The sequence below is a fragment of the Macroventuria anomochaeta genome (assembly GCF_010093625.1).
Source record: "Macroventuria anomochaeta strain CBS 525.71 unplaced genomic scaffold BU25scaffold_31, whole genome shotgun sequence".
NCBI lineage: Eukaryota > Fungi > Ascomycota > Dothideomycetes > Pleosporales > Didymellaceae > Macroventuria > Macroventuria anomochaeta.
In genome coordinates this window covers 60,498-77,580 of record NW_022985392.1, presented here as the reverse complement: position 1 = coordinate 77,580, position 17,083 = coordinate 60,498, and the positions used below count along the sequence as shown (strand labels likewise).

The following is a 17,083-nucleotide window of genomic DNA, read 5'->3' as shown; positions in this document are numbered from 1 at the left end:
TGCTGGAAAGTCACGCACGTGAAAGCGAAGATTGAACAAGCAATGAACTGATGTTTGCTAAGAGATCTATACAATGCGCTATAAAATACAACAATATTGCGTAAAGCGTAACAGGTCGTTCACACATTCTTTGGTATCATTTCCTCTCCATATTCCTTCTCCTCACACCTTTGGCCTACTCCACAACTCGGCATTTATGCCATATCCTTGGAGTTGACAGCCTCAAGGTATGCGTGAGCGCCATTCTTCTCGACACCATAGTCGGAACCAGAATCGCCGTCGCCGTGGAAGCTGTCGACAACGGTGCGCTTAAAGTGACGTGCAGGCACCTTCTTCTCGAAGAGGATATCGAGTTCGGCGTAGGTGCGGCCCTTGGGCTCGGGGAGGCGGAAAAAGGCCCAGACAAAGCAAAGGAAGCAGGTGCCGGCATAGAAGAAACCAGTCTTAGCGCCCCAGTTCTATTTGATGTTAGTCATGGAGCTTAATTCTGGTGAAATACAGAGAACTTACCCATGCGCCAGGGTTCAACATGCGGGGAGTCAGGACGTTGCCGACGCAGGACGCAATGTTGTAGAAGTTACGGGCCAAGACGACAGTCTTCTGGCGGAGACGAGTGGAGGGGATCTCGGCGACGATGGCGTAGCAGACGGGTCCGACGGTGATGTTGTAGACGCAGGCGAATGTAAGGAGGAGAGCGCCGATGGCCCACTGAGCGCCAGTGTTGCCCTTGGGGAGAATACCGCACACTCCGATGACGCAAAGGATGACAACCATAGCCAGATCACCGAAGACGTAGAGCGTGCGACGTCCGACGCGAGGAATGAGAGCCCAGGCGATGAGTACACCGACGGCACCGATAGCGTACTGACCGAGGGACATGGAGAAGGAGTTTGACTCGTCAAGACCGGCCTGAACGAAGAAGTATGTCGAGTTTCCGATGAGAGCGGCACCGCAGAAAGCCTGGGTGAACCATGTCATGGCAGCGATTTCAGTGCGGCGGAGATCGGTTCCACGGAAGCAGTCCAAGTAAGAAGTACCCTCAGAGACAGCCTTCTCGAGCTCGTTGGTATGCCGCATCATAGCAATGGTCTCGTCGGCGTTGAAGTCGGGGTGCTTGTCAGCGGAGGTGAGGCGTTGCAGCATGAACTTGGCGGCCTCATCCCGGCCCTTACGAACGAGCCACCAGGGAGATTCGGGAGCGAAGTAAATGCCGATGAGGATGGGAGTGGGCCAAAGCCACTGCAGAGCATAGGGAATGCGGTAAGCCCACTGGTCGGGACGAAGCGCAACGCCCTTGAGGACACCAGAAGCGAGGAATTGGCCAATGACCCAGCAGAGGTTGACGTAGGTGGTGAGAATGGGACGCAGAGGAACGGGAGTAACCTCAGCGGCATACGTGCAGCTCAGGGTCTGGAAGACACCCCATGGGACACCGCAGCAGATAAGACCAACGAGGAGCATCTCAATGTTCTGAGCGAAGAAGACAATGAAGATGAAGAGGTTGACGGCGAACAGCGCACCCATCATGGTCTTCCTGTAACCGAATCGATCCGCAATGTAACCGTTAAGAAGAAGACCGAAAAATTCACCAACGAAGGCACCGTTGGTGAGACCGGATTGCCATGCTGCAGTGATTTCCCAAGATCCGTCGGGAAGCTGAGAACCATATCGTTGCTTGAAGGCGGGAGCGGCGAAGAGAGAGCCAATGAGGACTTTGTCGAAACCTTCCATGATAATAGCCGTGGAGAGCAAGACGGACCAAGCAACGGCCTTGGGGTAAAGCTTGATACCCTCGCGCAGAGACATGTTGCGCTCCATCTCTGTGGCCCTGCTGGCATCGTGGTTGACCTGCTTGTGATCAGGCATTGCGACCGAGAGTTTGCGCTGTTGGTCGACATCAACGGCGACAACGCTGCTGTTGCGACGAGACATGGTGGCGATGGCGTTGTTGAAGTCGGTTCGAAGGTTGTCCAAGAAAAGGAGAGGAGCGACTTAAAGTCAACTAAGACCTCTTGTTCAGGGCTTGATCTGGGACTGTGGAGTCGGATCCTAAACTTGCTGATGATCCTCGCTTTTGGGTGGCCTTGAGGCCGTCTTATACAACGTGCTCGAACTTCAGCACGCGAGTCTCATACCATGCCCATGCTCCGCCAAGTGAGGGAATACCGATGGTGTGGTGAGGAGAATGACGCGGGGAGACAGGCGAGGACTGGGGGCGTCGAAGCCACGCCCGCTGCATTTCTGCAGACAAGATCTCCATCTGGGGATAGCCTGCTTCTAGTCTGGGGGAGAGGCGCCGACGGTCCAGCCCAGCCACTTGTCAACAATCAAATCAAGCATATTTGATCTGATGATTTGGTGGCAAACAGACCATACAGTGGTCTGTGAACGAGGTCACAGACAGCAGAGAGGTCTGATCACCTATCGATAAGGATTTAATCCAAATTTGATTTGATTGTTGACAGGTCTGAGCCCAGCAGGTTTGCGTCGCCATGAAATAGATCTATGATTCGTGTGAAGTCGGTCCGACACGTCCGAATTCGCTCAAGAAGTACGATTCAATATCACGTGGGCTGCAAGATGCTAGTTCATTCACTAGCCGCCACTCAAATCTGACCTTCTGAGCTAGAAGGCCGCGAAAACCAGGGAAAGCAAGGGCTATGATTCGCACATTGTCGGCACGCTGATCTCGAGGCGTTCGTGTCACTGTTCGTGCCTTCCCCGCCCCCAGTTCCAAGTCTCCAACGCTTTTCTACCTCGCTTAATCTGTCTGAGGGGTGTGGGGAACAAGAAACGTGCACCCCATTTCGTGACCCCATGGGAAAGGATAGCGTATCGTGAAACCGCACCTAACGGCATCTACCCTCCGCACCTCACTGCCGAACACAGCGGCCCGACCTTAAGCCAATTGCAATCCTTCCGATATTCATCCCGCACCTCACGTGTAGAGCCTCAATATTATAATGGATCCTCAACTACAGGTGAGTATCAATATAAAACTCGCAGTTTTCTCCACTGTAGACTCCGCTGGACACGATTTGATGGTATAAGAGCTGGTCTCGCAAGCCACTTGACCGTCGAAAGAAAAGCCATTGATCGTTTGACTTTGTCCATCTACATTCAAGTTTGGTCGACCTTTGTTCTTGCCCATCTTGCACATCTTGCATTTCAGTTCCTGAGCACATATCTGATATGACTGTCACACAGAGACCTTGGTGGAAGGATGGCGTTGTCTACCAGATCTACCCCGCTTCCTTCAAGGACTCCAACGGAGATGGCGTAGGTGACTTTGAGGGCATCATATCTGAGCTGGACTACATCCGCTCGATTGGTGTTGATACCATATGGATCTGTCCTATGTTCGACAGTCCTCAGGTTGATATGGGATATGACATTCGCAACTATGAAGATGTGTATGCTCCATACGGCACACTTGATGACATGCAGAGGTTAATCAACGAGACACATGCTCGTGGTATGCGTATCATCCTTGACCTTGTCGTCAACCACACCTCAAACTTGGTAAGTCTCTTCATGGCATTCACACAGGCGAATGGTACTGACAACCTACAGCACAAGTGGTTTCTCGAGTCCCGCTCGTCAAAAGACAACCCCAAGCGTGACTGGTACATCTGGCGCCCCGCCCGCTATGTGAACGGTGAACGCAAGCCCCCTAACAACTGGGTGTCAAACTTCACAGGTAGCGTCTGGGAGTGGGATGAGCACACACAGGAGTACTACCTCCATCTCTTCTGCCCTGAGCAACCCGACCTGAACTGGGAGAACGAAGAAACGCGCAAAGCCATCTATAAGTCCGCCATGGAATTCTGGCTCGAGCGTGGCGTCGACGGCTTCCGCGTCGACACAGTCAACATGTACAGCAAGGGCAAGATGCTCGACGCTCCCATCACAGACCCAGGGTCGGAGTGGCAATTCGCCGGCTACCAGTACTGCAACGGACCCCGGATGAAGGAGTTCCTCGGCGAGATGAACCAAGTCCTCAGCAAATACGACGCCATGACCGTCGGCGAATGCCCCAACACCAAAGACATGTCTCGCGTTCTCGAATACGTTTCCGCGAAGGAGAAGCAGCTGAACATGGTCTTCCAATTCGACGTTGTCGACGTCGGCCAAGGGCCGTACAAATTCCAAACCACACCGCGTAACTGGATCCTGCCGGACTTCAAAAAGGCAATCGCACGCACACAGGATCTGATCCGCGGCAACGACGGCTGGACAACTGTGTTCCTCGAGAACCACGACCAGTCCCGCTCCATCACACGCTTCACATCCGACGCGCCTGAGCACCGTGTTGCCGGTGGCAAGATGCTGAGTCTGATGATGTGCGCGCTCTCTGGCACGCTGTTCATTTACCAGGGCCAGGAAATCGGCATGACCAACTTCCCCAAGAGCTGGACTATGGACGAGTTCAAGGACGTCGATTCAAGCAACTACTACAAGATGGTCGCGCGCCGCACGAACAATGACCCCGAGGCGTTGGAGGCCGCGCACACTTCCCTTCAGCACTTGGCTCGCGATCACTCACGTGTGCCTATCAGCTGGTCTACAGGCCCGACAAATGGTTTCTCGCCGCCCGACGCACACACAAAGCCGTGGATGCGCCCGCTCGAAGACGCAGACGTATGCAACGCGAAGCAGCAGCAATCCGACAAGAACTCCGTGCTGTCGTACTGGAAGCACATGCTGGCCGTGCGCAAGCAGTACAACGACTTGCTCGTGCACGGCGAGTACAATGATCTGGACGTTGAGAACCTTGACTTCTATGCTTTCACCAAGACATGGAAGGGCAAGAAGGCATTCGTCATTTGTAACTTCACAGACAAGGCGCAGAAGCTGTTTGTTCCGAGCCAGGTTGGCAGCGTGAAGAGGGAGTTGCTTGTCAGCAGTGTGAATGAACCGGTTGAGGAGGAGTTGGCTGCTTGGGAGGGCAGGATTTACCTGCTTGCGAACTAGGTGCTTTTGATGATTCGCGTTTTCATAGATTTAGATATGTGGGATGTTATCACTATGAGAGTGAACATGATCAGACGTCAACATCTGTTTGGTATCTTGCTGGTGCTATGAAGTGCTAAAATGCGCCATCGACAGCCTTCTTGATATGTGATTCCAAGTAGCCAACTGACCAACTCGGACTTCTCTTGGAATTCGTACACATCCATCTTGTTGTGTCTGTACTTGCACCAGCGCTTGTTCATCCGCCATCTCCTCAATGCCTGCAGCCGTTTTGGACTGTGCCACCTGGTACCAAGGATCGTTTGCGCAGGGGCTCTGCAGATCCAGCGGCAAATTTGGCGAGCTTGCATTGCTGAGCGCCTCAGGAAACATGGTCTGCAGGCGCTCCAGCTTTTCCAACAGAATACCCCGCCGAGTCGCGTCGAGCTGGGGCAGTAGCAGTACAAAGTCGAGAATGAACAGGAAGTCGTCGATACGGAGAGCCGTTTCTTCCAGCGTAGCCGCAGGAATGTGGATCAGCACATCGGCGATGGTATCGGTGATCTCGAACAGCTTCTGCGTGATGGAGCTACCATGCACCTCGATGTCCTGGCGCGACATAATCGACAGCTGATGCCGCAGAGACTGCGATAATCGGACTGGAAACAGGAGTGACAAGCACTCCTTTGAGGATCGCGACGAAAGCAGCGTCTGACCCATGGCGAGCCGCCATACTAGTGTGCGGAGCCATTCGCGCGTGATGGTCAGGTCTGCGCGCTGCATCATGGAAAGGTTTGCTAGCTCCAGCGCATCGGCTTCCGGATCGCCCTCGAGCTCACGCGACTTGGCCTCGACCCACGTACTGGTGACAGGGCCGGTTTGTCCAGCCGCGCCGAGCCAGCTACTGATGAATTCTGTGTCTAGAAGGCGGAAGAGCTTGATGATCTGGTTGAACCCTTCGTGGACCTGCACGGGGATAGTGGGGTCGTCTTCAGGTAAGGTGTACAGTGGCAACATTATGGCTTGACGGTAGTCCAGAATGGCGAGGAAACGCTCGTGGATGTAAGCTTGCCAGTACAGGCGCTGTCGTCTTGATCTTTCCGGTCCTGACAATTTTGTAACATGCTCTGGGTTGTCGATACGTAGCAGTTGTATCGCGGTGATTGCATCTCTCATCCAGTGAAAAGCTGCATCACTGCCTTGTAAACTCATGAGGCAGTTATGTATAAATATTGACTGCATAGCTCGCATGACCGATGAATGGTGAAGCTTGTGTGGTGGCTTCATCGTATCGATCGAAAGGTCCATGAGATTTTCGATGGTCTGTACAACCTCCCCTGTTCTTCGATCTCCGTATCGAGTCAGGTTGAGCGTGCAGCCACCGAAAGAGTATATGAAAGATTGCATCTCCTGATCGTGATCCATTGAGCTGATGTAATGCCGCAGTTCGTGCTCTGCAATAACTGGTTGCACAGGATAGACCCCCTCCATGTAGTCCGGTATGAGATCCAGGAAGAAAGTTTTGCTGTACTGCAGAGCAATGGGAGATTCAGGAGATGCTGAGTTAGGTCAGTATTGACCTTTCTCTCCCAATCTAAGTATCTCTTAATTGAGAGGAGACGTACCTAAACCGAACCCATTGCGGTCGACAGCATATGTAGACCTGCTGTATGGTTGAATGTGCTGTTCGTTTGCCGGTAGTATAGTGGGCGGTGACGTCGCATGAGGATTGCTCATCTGGTTCCTGAATTCAGAGATGATATGTCCTCTCTTGCCCTGACTTCTCAGCTTGCCCGTAGCCGTGTACACGCATCTCAGACCGAGGTGACTGCATTGTTGACATCGCTCCTGACCGTTGCACTTCACCTTGCGACGCTTGCAGGCATCGCATGCCTTGGGGACTCTCTTCTGAGTTGATGGATCCATTGTAGCGGATCATGTTGTGCAAGCTAGTGCTCTTGTAAAGACCTCCATGGGGTGCGGGTGATGAGGTGCGGGAAGGTCAGACTGTGGAGTGCGGAGAAACCGGAGAGCTAGTGCGCTTTCGGCCTACCCTCAAGTCTCCTGATTCGCTCGTTAGTCCTCATCTTATATTGATATGCAGACACGCGCAGGAGGCGCAGGTACTAGAATGATGCATGGAAGCAGGGGTGAGATGTATGTAAGAACGGGCATGATGTTGGAACAAGTAATTCTAACGAACCTTGTAATAAGCAGGTGCCGAGCATGGCGCCTTCGCCTTCCCGTCGACCACATGGCACACGTATGAGCGAATGTACCAGGTAACGGGTCATGAGCGTAATCTCCACACGATTTCTTCACACCTGAAACATCGTCCGAACGTGTGCACACCTTTGGCAGCCGCGTCTTCATCTTGAACACGTGAAAGATGTCGCCGGTCAAGCTCGGCCGTGACTGCCTGAAAGAGCCAAACGAGGAGAGTAGAGCCTGAGTCAAGCGAAGCTCACGTCATGGCCTCAAACCATCGTAGCGTGTCAACTCAGGTGTCGAGATTAGCAATGTAGCATATCCCGAGATGACAGTGATAGGTAGTGCTACGAAGATGCTATTCGAGTGCACTTGCGTCCCGGCTCTTAGCTGAAGGCGAACATAAGAATCAAGGGCAGAGGAACAGTTGGTTTATAAGAGCAGTATGCTTGAAAGATACAGCGATGTTCTAACCACCGCTTCGCTATGCTATGCTACGCTATGCAGAATCAAAAAGTAGGCGAACCCAGCCAGTGCTATGCAAAAAGAAGATACAAGAGCCGAAGCTCTGATGACCATGAATCCAACATCAACAGTAAAACTCCACCTGTGTTCCTCAGTCATCGTACAGAATCTCCTTCAAGATACTGCTGCCAGCCCCAGTAAGAGCATTCTCCAACTCAGTTGTACCCACTGCACTTGCAACTCTGCGATCCTCCACAACCACACCCGGGAAACCACTCGTCTTCCTGCCCCTCCTGCTCGGTGTACCAGCATCTGCAACCAACGATCCAGTCTTGCCCTCCACAGCCGAGATGAGTGAAAGCGTCTCCAAGCTGTCCACGATATCGCGGAACTCGGTGCTGGTGAGCGGATGAAGCACGTTCTCGCGCTTGCAGAGGGCAGTGTAGGCTTCGAACAACTCCTTGAGGGTTGGGGCTGTATTGTGCGACCCTGAGGACGTGTTGAGCACGCTGTCGGCTGCCGAGGCGCGCTTCTTCCTTTCCATGGCTGAGAGAGAGCAAAGGACTGCCTTTTGCTGCAGGTTGAGGTTATGGAGGCGTTGAGTGGTACCGTTGCTGAAGACTGCTGCGGTAATCTTCGCCATGTGTGCGATTGTAGCTCGAGGTGCGGTTTCCGCGGTAAGTTGAGCCAAAAAGGTCGCGAGAGCATTTTGTGCTTTTGGCTTGGAGGGAGACCTGACAGCGACTGGTGCTGAGAGGTTGGTGTTCTCGACTAACGGCGTTTTCGAGGGGGAAGGTGTGGGAGAGGGTGTGATTTCCGCGGCCTTGATGGCATGTTGGTTGCGCGTGTCGGCCTCAATTAGATCGATTGCCCTTCGGCAGATGTCCAGGGCTTTGCGCAGATCGCCGGACTGTGCAGCGACCTTCTTGGACAGGAACATGATAGCGGTCGGGTGAATGAAGGGCAACTGATCAGATCCAGCTGGTTGCAGTGCCTTCAGCTTCGAGGTGATGACCGATGAGATTTGCTGTGCGGTGTATGGAAGGAAAGGCAGGAGGTGAGGCTTCAACCCGCGGGCCTTAAGCCTGGGCAGAAATCGGTCTGTGAAGTCGAGAGCATTCGCAATGCCGACCAGAACCAGGCCTGAATTTTTCTGTAAAGACCATTCGAAGATGTTGTACAGCAGGTCGATATCCAACTCCAGCAGATGGTCGACTTCATCGAGTGTAACAACGTAAGACGTCTTGCGCCGCATGAACAGCCTCCTCAGCTCCTCCATCTCGTCGCCCTCGGTGATTTCTGTAATGTCCACGAACTCCTCGAGCAATGTTCTGTACAAGTCTACAGCGTTCTTGACACTCATGCAGTTGATGTACCCCGTCTTGACAGATCCATCTGCGGCGACTGTTCGACACACATCGCCGACGAATGCGCTTTTGCCGGTGCCTGGCGGGCCAGAAACGTAAATGCATCCGGACTTCTTGGTCTTGGCTCGCGTGGAGATGAAGTTTTGCAGCTCGGTTCGTTCGCTGTCGCGCCCGAAGAGTAATGTGGGTGCAGAGCCGCGTGCGAAAACCTGACGCGCTTCATTGTAGACTGTTGGTGCTGTGCTCCGGGGTGTGCCTGATGTATGTGGTGTGCGAGGAGTCAATGGTCGGCCGGCGATGATGAGTCGTCGCGATGGTGTGACTGTGACCTTGTTGGAAAGCGCGTCACGGTGTCGAGGAGTCGAGGGCGTGCAAGAGATCTTATCTGAAGCTCGGGTAGACACTTTTGCAGGCGAGTTCTCTTTCGCTGCTGACAACGGCAGTCGCGACACAGCAGTCTTTGCAGGTGTTGCACGAGCTTTCCTTCCGCGTTTTGTGCATGGTTCCTCCTCCTCGGCATCCTCGCCCATGTCCACGTCCATTGCATCTTTGATGCGCGCATTTTGCTTCTTTGGTGTAACAAATGGGTTTTCGTTTTCAGTTTCGTCGAGGATCACGAATGCTGTTCGCCGTGTCGCGCGCGTTGAGGTGTTGGGCGTTGCATCTGCTGAGCGTGTTAGCTTCGCGTTGGCTGAGAAGAACTGACAGGAGCGTCAATGGCACCTACCCAGAGTTGCTGCTCGAGCTGAGCTGCGAGTCCTCTTTCCAAGAACGGTAGAAGGCATTTCGGAAGCGTCAAAATGTGGATGGCAGGTGCAATGGGTGATGTGGGAAGGCACACCTGAGACTGAATGATGGAGGAAGGAGCTGCACGGCACGAACGCGAAACTCGAAGAAGGCGCGACGCGTTAAGTACTACCAATCGGGTTAGCGCATCTTTTTGCCTCGCCAACCGCGACCTGGCCCAATCGTGTTCCCTCCCATCGTCGACACCGCGTTCTGGTCCACAGACTCGAATCGGGCGTCTATCGTTTTTGTGCTATACCTCAAGTGGTTTATTCCCTCTCAGACATTTGGTCAATTCACGGTCGTTGAGACCTACGCTCATTGTCTAGCGGCTGCCGCCTTGAGAGCTCACCGGTAGATTCTCCACCCTGTAGGCTTCAGCACACGTCCACCTTTGTCGGCGCGTTGGCAAGACATCTGTGCTGCACTTACCGCTGCAGAAAATGCAGAGCTGAAATTCTAGCGTTCGGGCGATGTACAATACATAAAGCCGACTACAAGCTCACCTCAAACAGCGGATCAATTCCAACGCAATGGCACCTACACTCGAACCGAAAGAGATCAAAGTATGCTCACATATCGCCAGGCTCGATCGTCTTGGAGAAGGCTCTACTAACACTGACTAGCTCCCTGGCTTCGGACTCCCGTACGATGGCTGGGAACAAGATTCTGAGGACTATGCACAGGCGCTCTCGACGGTAATGGACTGGACCCACCCCGTTATGACAATCCGGGAGAGATGCATGTTGTTCTTCGTGGACAGGATATCCGATAAGCCAGACTGGACACGTAAGGTGCATGATGAGGAGATTGTCGCCAAATGGAAGCAAGAAGCAAAGGAGCTGGATTGGACCAAGATCATCGAAGGTGGCGACATGACCGACAAGATGTTGAACTACGTGGGTCAATCATACTTTCGACACACTGCGAACTAATGGTCATCCACAGTGCATCGATGAACTACGCTACAAAGCCGACTTGTACGAGAAGACTCGCATCATTCCTGTACTGGACGCTTCATCATGCGTACTGAAGTCAGATAACGCTATACCGAACCAGCTCAAAGATGATTTGAGGAAGGCAGTCGCACTCCTCGAAGATGTGCCTCAGAATCAGCAGGACTGGCACCCGGGGTCTGATGGTACAATGCTTGATTTGGTACATCCCTCGCTCTTCCCACTCGTATACGGACGCTCGCGCATCCTGCCGGATTCAACGATAACCCTCGATGATTGTCTCAACAGCATTGGCAAAGGTGTCACGGTGCCAAACCCGCTTAGTCGAGGTACTCCATTAAACCAAGATATCCGTAGTCGTGAATGGTACGGTAACCCGACCGACCTTTGGTCACATCGATTTCAATGGCTACCCTGCAACGTATCTTTCCCGGACGGAGATAACGCACGAATCGACTCCTATATCAACAATCTGCATCCGAAGGATCACACAGATCTGTACCATGTTATTGAGAAGATAATCACTAAAGCCATCCCTTTCTGGAATGTCGTCTATCAAAGCGTTCCAAATCATGGATTGTTGGAGACCAGCTTACGCATCAGCTGTGACAATGTCAGCTATACGTTACCCGATCGCGTAAATGAAGACATGCCCGACGACTTCGATGACGAAGAAGATTACTGGGAGTACAAACAGAGGCAAAGAGTCTACAGCTTACCGGAACCTGGCGAACCTGGCGAGCATTCAATCACAGTCGACGATGTGGAAAAGAAGTTCACATTCCTTGATCTAGACGATGAGAAGAACGAGAAGAAGTTTCAGGTCATTGTTAAGTTGGCCAACATACATTTGACACCCGAGAAGCCTGAGTACAAGGGTGGCTCGTGGCATATCGAAGGCCAGCTAAACGAGCACATCGTTTCCACAGCATTGTATTATTACGATAACAGCAATATCACGGAATCTCGTCTGCATTTCCGCACCAGAGTTGAGGCAAATCACTTCGCCGATGACATAAGCTACGAGCAAGGCGATGATCTTGGCTTCAAGACTATCTGGGGCGTCGATAACCAGGCACAAAATGAACAACTCCTCGGCAGTGTACTGACCCGGGAGGACCGTCTCATCGCATTTCCGAACGGCTTCCAGCATCGCGTCGGAGATTTCAGGCTGGCCGATCCGACCAAGCCAGGTCATCGCAAGATCCTGGCGCTGTTCTTGGTAGCCCCTACCATACCGATCATCTCGACGGCAAATGTGCCGCCACAACAACGCGACTGGTGGACTCGCGAAGTGAAGCTGGATGAAAGCAGAGTAGGGCAATTGCCTGCTGAGCTTGTCGACATGATCGCCGAAGGCGTCGAAGACTTCCCCATTGGGTTGGAAGATGCAAAAGCGATCCGGGAGGAACTGATGGTCGAGCGCAGTCAGATAAACGAGGCGGTCGATTCTGCAATGTGGAATGAGAGCTTCAGCTTCTGCGAGCACTGAACTTGTGTGGTAGAGCGTTGTCTTCCTCTCCACCTTAGAACTTCGTCGCGCTTCAAGCGTGAGGGGATAGCAAATGTCATAGTCACCTTCATTACCTTGTTCTTTCACACCCCACATGTCAATATTTTGATAACCACGGGGAGCGAGCGCGGCAATTATCATCATTGAGTAATTGACGCACCTGAAAGTAACATGAACCTTCCTTGTTTGACGCACGCATAAACTCTTTCCCAACATGTCAACTAACTAACCTCAACTCATCGTGACGCCCAATCACAACACCACTTCCAGCAACGCACGCTACACCAGTCCGATTGTATCAATTCCAGATGTTCAGGTATCATTCCGGAATTGAGACAGCAGCTCACGAATGGTGCTTTCAAGCTTAGCGTTTCATAAGCAAGCCAGCGCTGTGGCCATGGTGGGCTCCTCCTTATTGCTTCCCCGCCATAACCCCATAACAGAGTCAGCAGGGCAAATGAGCACCCCGCAGAGGGACGAGATAGCTGGGTACAGTGGACATCAGATGCGCATCAACCGCCGCTATTGATGGATAGCGGTGTCGCGAGTTGCGGCGAAAGTCCGGCGATGACAGCATTGGATAGAAATTTTGGGGCAGTGGATCCAACCAGCTGCAAGAGCCGCAACGGAGCGTTACACCGGTGCAAAATCTTTCGCCTAGGGTCTCCGATACGTCATCCCTCATATATGGGTCGATTGCTGATAAGGATAGCGTGGAAGGACATTCGTGTGCGACCAAGTTTCGGAAAAGAAGGAACTGCATCGAACTCCGGACGACTCGACGCTCACGCCACGGAACATCTACCAACAATAATATCAACGGAAGTCGCATTATCACCGCAATCATGTTGGGCCGCCAGAACTCAGTCAACTCGACACTCTCGAGGTCAAGCTCGGGAATCGTTGTACCAAACATGAACAAGACCGTCCGACCTGGCATGGAGCGCGCACCCACAAGCATGGCACTGAACAAGCCACTTTCCAGGCTACGACTCGATGGCCAGGTTGCTCTTATCTTTGGCGGAGCCGGAAAGATCGGTATCGAGACCGCAGGGCGATTGCTCGTTGAAGGCGCAACTGTTGCCATTGTCGACATTGACCAGCCAGCACTCGAGGGCGCTATCCCGGTTCTGAGAGCTGCTTTACCAACTGGTGTGCCCATCGAATCCCGACTCCTCACCATTGCTGCAGATGCGACAATAGAAGAGGATGTCGAGGCTTGTGTAAAGAAGACGCTGCAAAGGTTCGACCGACTGGACATTGCCCTTCTGAACGCCGGTGTACGAGACGAGGCAAAGAGTTTGTTCGACCAGACGGAGGAGGACTACGATCACGTCATGTCCGTTAACGTCAAGTCAGGTAAGCACTCAATACCGAGATTTGATATTATAGCTTTACTAATATGAATCGTAGCGTTCTTGTGCGTCAAGCACGTTGCGGCAGCAATGCGTGTCCTTGGAAACGGCGGCTCAATCATCTTCAGGTCCTCCATTGCCGGTCTCCGTGGATTCCCCGATCAAGCTGTCTACTCAACTTCGCGTTTTGCTGTCCGCGGTCTCGCGCTATCCGCTGCCGAGGAACTAGGCCAGTTCAACATCCGTGTCAACACCATCCACACCAGCATCATCGCCACTCCTGGCTACAAGGAAGGCTGGAGCCCCGAAAACCTTGCAGAAGTCAAGGAAGACACCAACCTCCCACGCTTGGGTCAGCCCGACGACGTGGCGAGCGTAGTCGCGTTCTTGGCCAGCGACGACTCAAGATTCATGACCGGAGGCTGCTTGAAGATTGACGGTGGGTGCGTGAGCTACTAAGAGGATGTAGTTTTGCGAGAGTTGTTTTCTTCTACGCATTGATGGAGTTTAGGACATGCATTGCATGGGGTTCGCATCTGGCAACACTGCAGATTGCCATGGACCATAGACTTAGACGATAGACATGACACGCACTTTAGCATGCATTCAATTATTCGACACCTAGGCAGTGTCGCAAACAGCTTCTTCTCATCTCACCACCTCCACGCGTCTGCCCCTCATCGCGCTGCAGATTCTGCTGTCAATATGTTGAACGAGTGATGTCATCGCTCCGCCACCCCACCATAACAACCCACAACGAGAGCATCACGATCCTTTCGGTCAGAGCTTCCAAAATAGAAAAGTTCATTTGATCGACTGCCAAGCCTTGATGAGTGGTTCAGCCGCTGTAGCTCCCGTAGCCAAGCTTTTGAACAGGTGCATTAAGCCACATCGAAGAGTTGGTGTTTAATAAAGCACTACAGCAAGCCATAGTACACATTGTAAGCCAGATTATGCGAGACATGATTATATTTTGAAAGACAGAAATTTGTTGTACCTCCGAGCCATGCGGTCTAGCGCTGAACCCTGATATTGACAGTTCACATCGAACGTCATAACGCGCTCGACCAGCTCTTCCGAACCTTCCGTCTTTTATAGACCTTCAATGCACCCGCGCTTTTCTCAATTGGCCCTCCTTCTTACCTTTAACTTGCAAACATCAGTCCCAGCTCGTCCTCAACATGCCTGAGACCCACTTCCATCCCAAGTTCGCAGATCACCACCCTGAGCAAGATGGCTACCAGTATGAGATGGAAATTTACAACCGTGGACTCGACTTCGAGCGCCCACCTCTTACGTTTCAAGCCGACAAGTGGGAAGAGCTAGCATGCTCACGTCTTTCCTCAGAAGCAAAAGGCTATGTGTACGGGTCAGCAGGCACCAGGGAAACTACAAACAAAAACCGCGCCGCTTTCAAGAAATGGTCCATAGTCCCACGGCGCCTCGTAAAAACGGACAACTTCCCTGACCTCAGTACCACCATTTTAGGTGAGAAACTTCAATTCCCTATCGCCATGGCACCCGTGGGAGTCCTCAAAATCTTCAACCCCAGCGGCGAAATCGCCGCCACAAAAGCCGCTGCCAAAGAAGCAGTGCCATACATCTTTAGCAGCGCTGCAGCCGCCACAATCGAAGACGTCGCCGAAGCAAACGGTCAGGACGGCCAGCGATGGTACCAACTCTACTGGCCTTCGCGCGAGCACGACGACATCACCATCTCGCTACTCAACCGCGCAAAGAAGGCGGGCTACAGCATGCTCTTCGTGACCCTGGACACGTATATCCTCGGCTGGCGACCAAGCGACATGGATAACGGATACAACCCGTTCATGCGGTCTGACCGCATCGGCGTCGAGTCTGGGCTTACGGATCCTGTGTTCCGCAAGCAGTTCAAAGTGCGCCATGGCGTTGAGGTTGAGGAGAAGATGGATACTGCGGCGCCGGAGTGGATGCGCACGATATTCCCGGGGATGAGTAAGGGGTGGGAGGATATCAAGTTTTTGCAGGAGCACTGGGATGGACCGATCATCCTAAAAGGCATTCAGACGGTGGGCGATGCACGGAAGGCTGTGGAGGCGGGTGTGCAGGGTATTGTCGTCAGCAACCACGGTGGAAGGCAGCAGGATGGTGGAAACAGCAGTTTGGGAATGCTGCCACATATCAAGGATGCTGTTGGCGACAAGCTGTCGATTTTCTTCGACAGTGGGGTCGGCTCCGGCGCGGATATTGCGAAGGCAATGGCTTTGGGTGCGGACTGCGTACTGATTGGAAGACCATACGTGTATGGGCTTGCGCTTGGGGGAGAGCATGGTGTAGCACACGTACTGAAGAGCTTAGTCGGTGAGCTGGAGCTGACACTGCACCTGTCAGGTATACCGAGTGTGGACAAGAAGGACCTCAACCGCAGTGTGTTGGTTCGGGAAGACGATCTGTTTAATACCGTCAAGGGAGTTGAGATACACTAGATTAAACCGATTTGGCAAGTAAGAAGGTATAGCAGAATCCACTTCGTCTGGAACAAGTTTCGATTCGGCCATCATCAATCTACTTTCGTTGCATTGCGCTTCACAAGAGTAGGAAGTCGCCGCGAGTACAGATTGGCACGTGCCATTACCCACTGAGGTGAAAGTGAGGGCATTGGTTAGTGCTTTTCTGTCACATTACGTTACTCCACTTTCCTCAATACTCCTTCGCCACAAATCTTAAGCGATATGATGCCACACAATCTGACCTCCTTAGACAGACAAGGCGTTGTTGCTCAGATGACTATTCAACTGCCTCTCGAACGATTCCTGAGCCCAAACGCACTTCGTGCACCTGAGAAAGGCTGCAAAGAGCTCGCCTTATCCGTCCCGCCCTATGATCAAAGCAAGAAGTGCGCTCTGTCTTTCTTCGATCTATTGCGCGAGCTACGGGACATAGTGCACGACAAGCTCTGGCAAAAGACCCCGCGCCTATACATCTCCAAAGTCTACAACTGCGAACCAGAATTCTTCGAGCTTGTCTATGGAAGAGACAACTCTAACCTCCATTCCAACCGCGCTCCTCACGCAACCGACCTACCTCAATGAATTCTTTGTAGCAAGCCTGCACTGGAAGAAAGCTTAGAGCAACTGTTCCTTGAAGCCAGGTGGCATATCTTCTTAACCCATCCAATCAGCACAGCCGATGAGTGTTCCTGTCTCATTGGGCTACAGGTCGCCTCAAATCTCACCTGCCACGCTGTCTGTGAAACCGAGAATACGCTCTCCGCAAGTAGACATTTAGAGTGTTGCATATTGCAAGCTGCGTATCAGCCGACCGCCCACATCACGCGAACCCCGTCCACAGCATCTGCAGGTCTTGCTGCGGTCCTGGACATTTCTTTAGTCCGTACACAGTCTGCAGATCATGTTTGATTACATCTCAAGAATGGGAATGAATAATGGGGCTTGTATCCCAGCATGGTTGCTCTCTGAAAGTCCGCGGAGGCTCTCGCTC

The 17,083-nt window shown here is 52.6% G+C and overlaps 7 protein-coding genes across 7 annotated transcripts; 4 read left to right on the top strand and 3 right to left on the bottom strand.

Moving 5' to 3' along the window:
* Positions 1–44: 44 nt before the first annotated feature.
* BU25DRAFT_374129 (maltose permease MAL61) lies at positions 45–2,286 on the bottom strand. The gene is made up of 2 exons (XM_033704058.1): positions 511–2,286; positions 45–458 (listed from the first exon to the last, which is right to left on the bottom strand). The coding sequence occupies exons 1-2, from the start codon at positions 1,930–1,932 to the stop codon at positions 195–197; spliced, it is 1,686 nt and encodes a 561-aa protein (XP_033558494.1). The 5' UTR covers positions 1,933–2,286; the 3' UTR covers positions 45–194.
* Positions 2,287–3,025: 739 nt separating this feature from the next.
* Positions 3,026–5,017, top strand: BU25DRAFT_399015 (glycoside hydrolase family 13 protein). Its single transcript, XM_033704927.1, has 2 exons — positions 3,026–3,522; positions 3,574–5,017. Exons 1-2 carry the CDS (start codon positions 3,193–3,195, stop codon positions 4,972–4,974), a joined length of 1,731 nt encoding a protein of 576 aa, XP_033558493.1. The 5' UTR covers positions 3,026–3,192; the 3' UTR covers positions 4,975–5,017.
* Positions 5,018–5,079: 62 nt separating this feature from the next.
* Positions 5,080–6,892, bottom strand: BU25DRAFT_399011 (uncharacterized protein; the record flags this gene model as incomplete). The annotated part of the gene is made up of 3 exons (XM_033704926.1): positions 5,080–6,512; positions 6,579–6,766; positions 6,795–6,892. The coding sequence occupies 3 exons, from the start codon at positions 6,890–6,892 to the stop codon at positions 5,080–5,082; spliced, it is 1,719 nt and encodes a 572-aa protein (XP_033558492.1).
* Positions 6,893–7,777: 885 nt separating this feature from the next.
* BU25DRAFT_424099 (cell division control protein Cdc6) lies at positions 7,778–9,778 on the bottom strand (the record flags this gene model as incomplete). The annotated part of the gene is made up of 2 exons (XM_033708256.1): positions 7,778–9,657; positions 9,721–9,778. 2 exons carry the CDS (start codon positions 9,776–9,778, stop codon positions 7,778–7,780), a joined length of 1,938 nt encoding a protein of 645 aa, XP_033558491.1.
* A 222-nt stretch (positions 9,779–10,000) lies between these two features.
* BU25DRAFT_374116 (uncharacterized protein) lies at positions 10,001–12,297 on the top strand. Its single transcript, XM_033704057.1, has 3 exons — positions 10,001–10,345; positions 10,406–10,678; positions 10,728–12,297. The coding sequence occupies exons 1-3, from the start codon at positions 10,313–10,315 to the stop codon at positions 12,225–12,227; spliced, it is 1,806 nt and encodes a 601-aa protein (XP_033558490.1). The 5' UTR covers positions 10,001–10,312; the 3' UTR covers positions 12,228–12,297.
* Positions 12,298–12,919: 622 nt separating this feature from the next.
* BU25DRAFT_442001 (NAD(P)-binding protein) lies at positions 12,920–14,244 on the top strand. Its single transcript, XM_033709268.1, has 2 exons — positions 12,920–13,607; positions 13,662–14,244. Exons 1-2 carry the CDS (start codon positions 13,094–13,096, stop codon positions 14,060–14,062), a joined length of 915 nt encoding a protein of 304 aa, XP_033558489.1. The 5' UTR covers positions 12,920–13,093; the 3' UTR covers positions 14,063–14,244.
* Positions 14,245–14,636: 392 nt separating this feature from the next.
* On the top strand, positions 14,637–16,124 carry BU25DRAFT_413555 (FMN-dependent alpha-hydroxy acid dehydrogenase). The gene has a single exon (XM_033707061.1). It carries the CDS (start codon positions 14,785–14,787, stop codon positions 16,066–16,068), a length of 1,284 nt encoding a protein of 427 aa, XP_033558488.1. The 5' UTR covers positions 14,637–14,784; the 3' UTR covers positions 16,069–16,124.
* Positions 16,125–17,083: the final 959 nt, after the last annotated feature.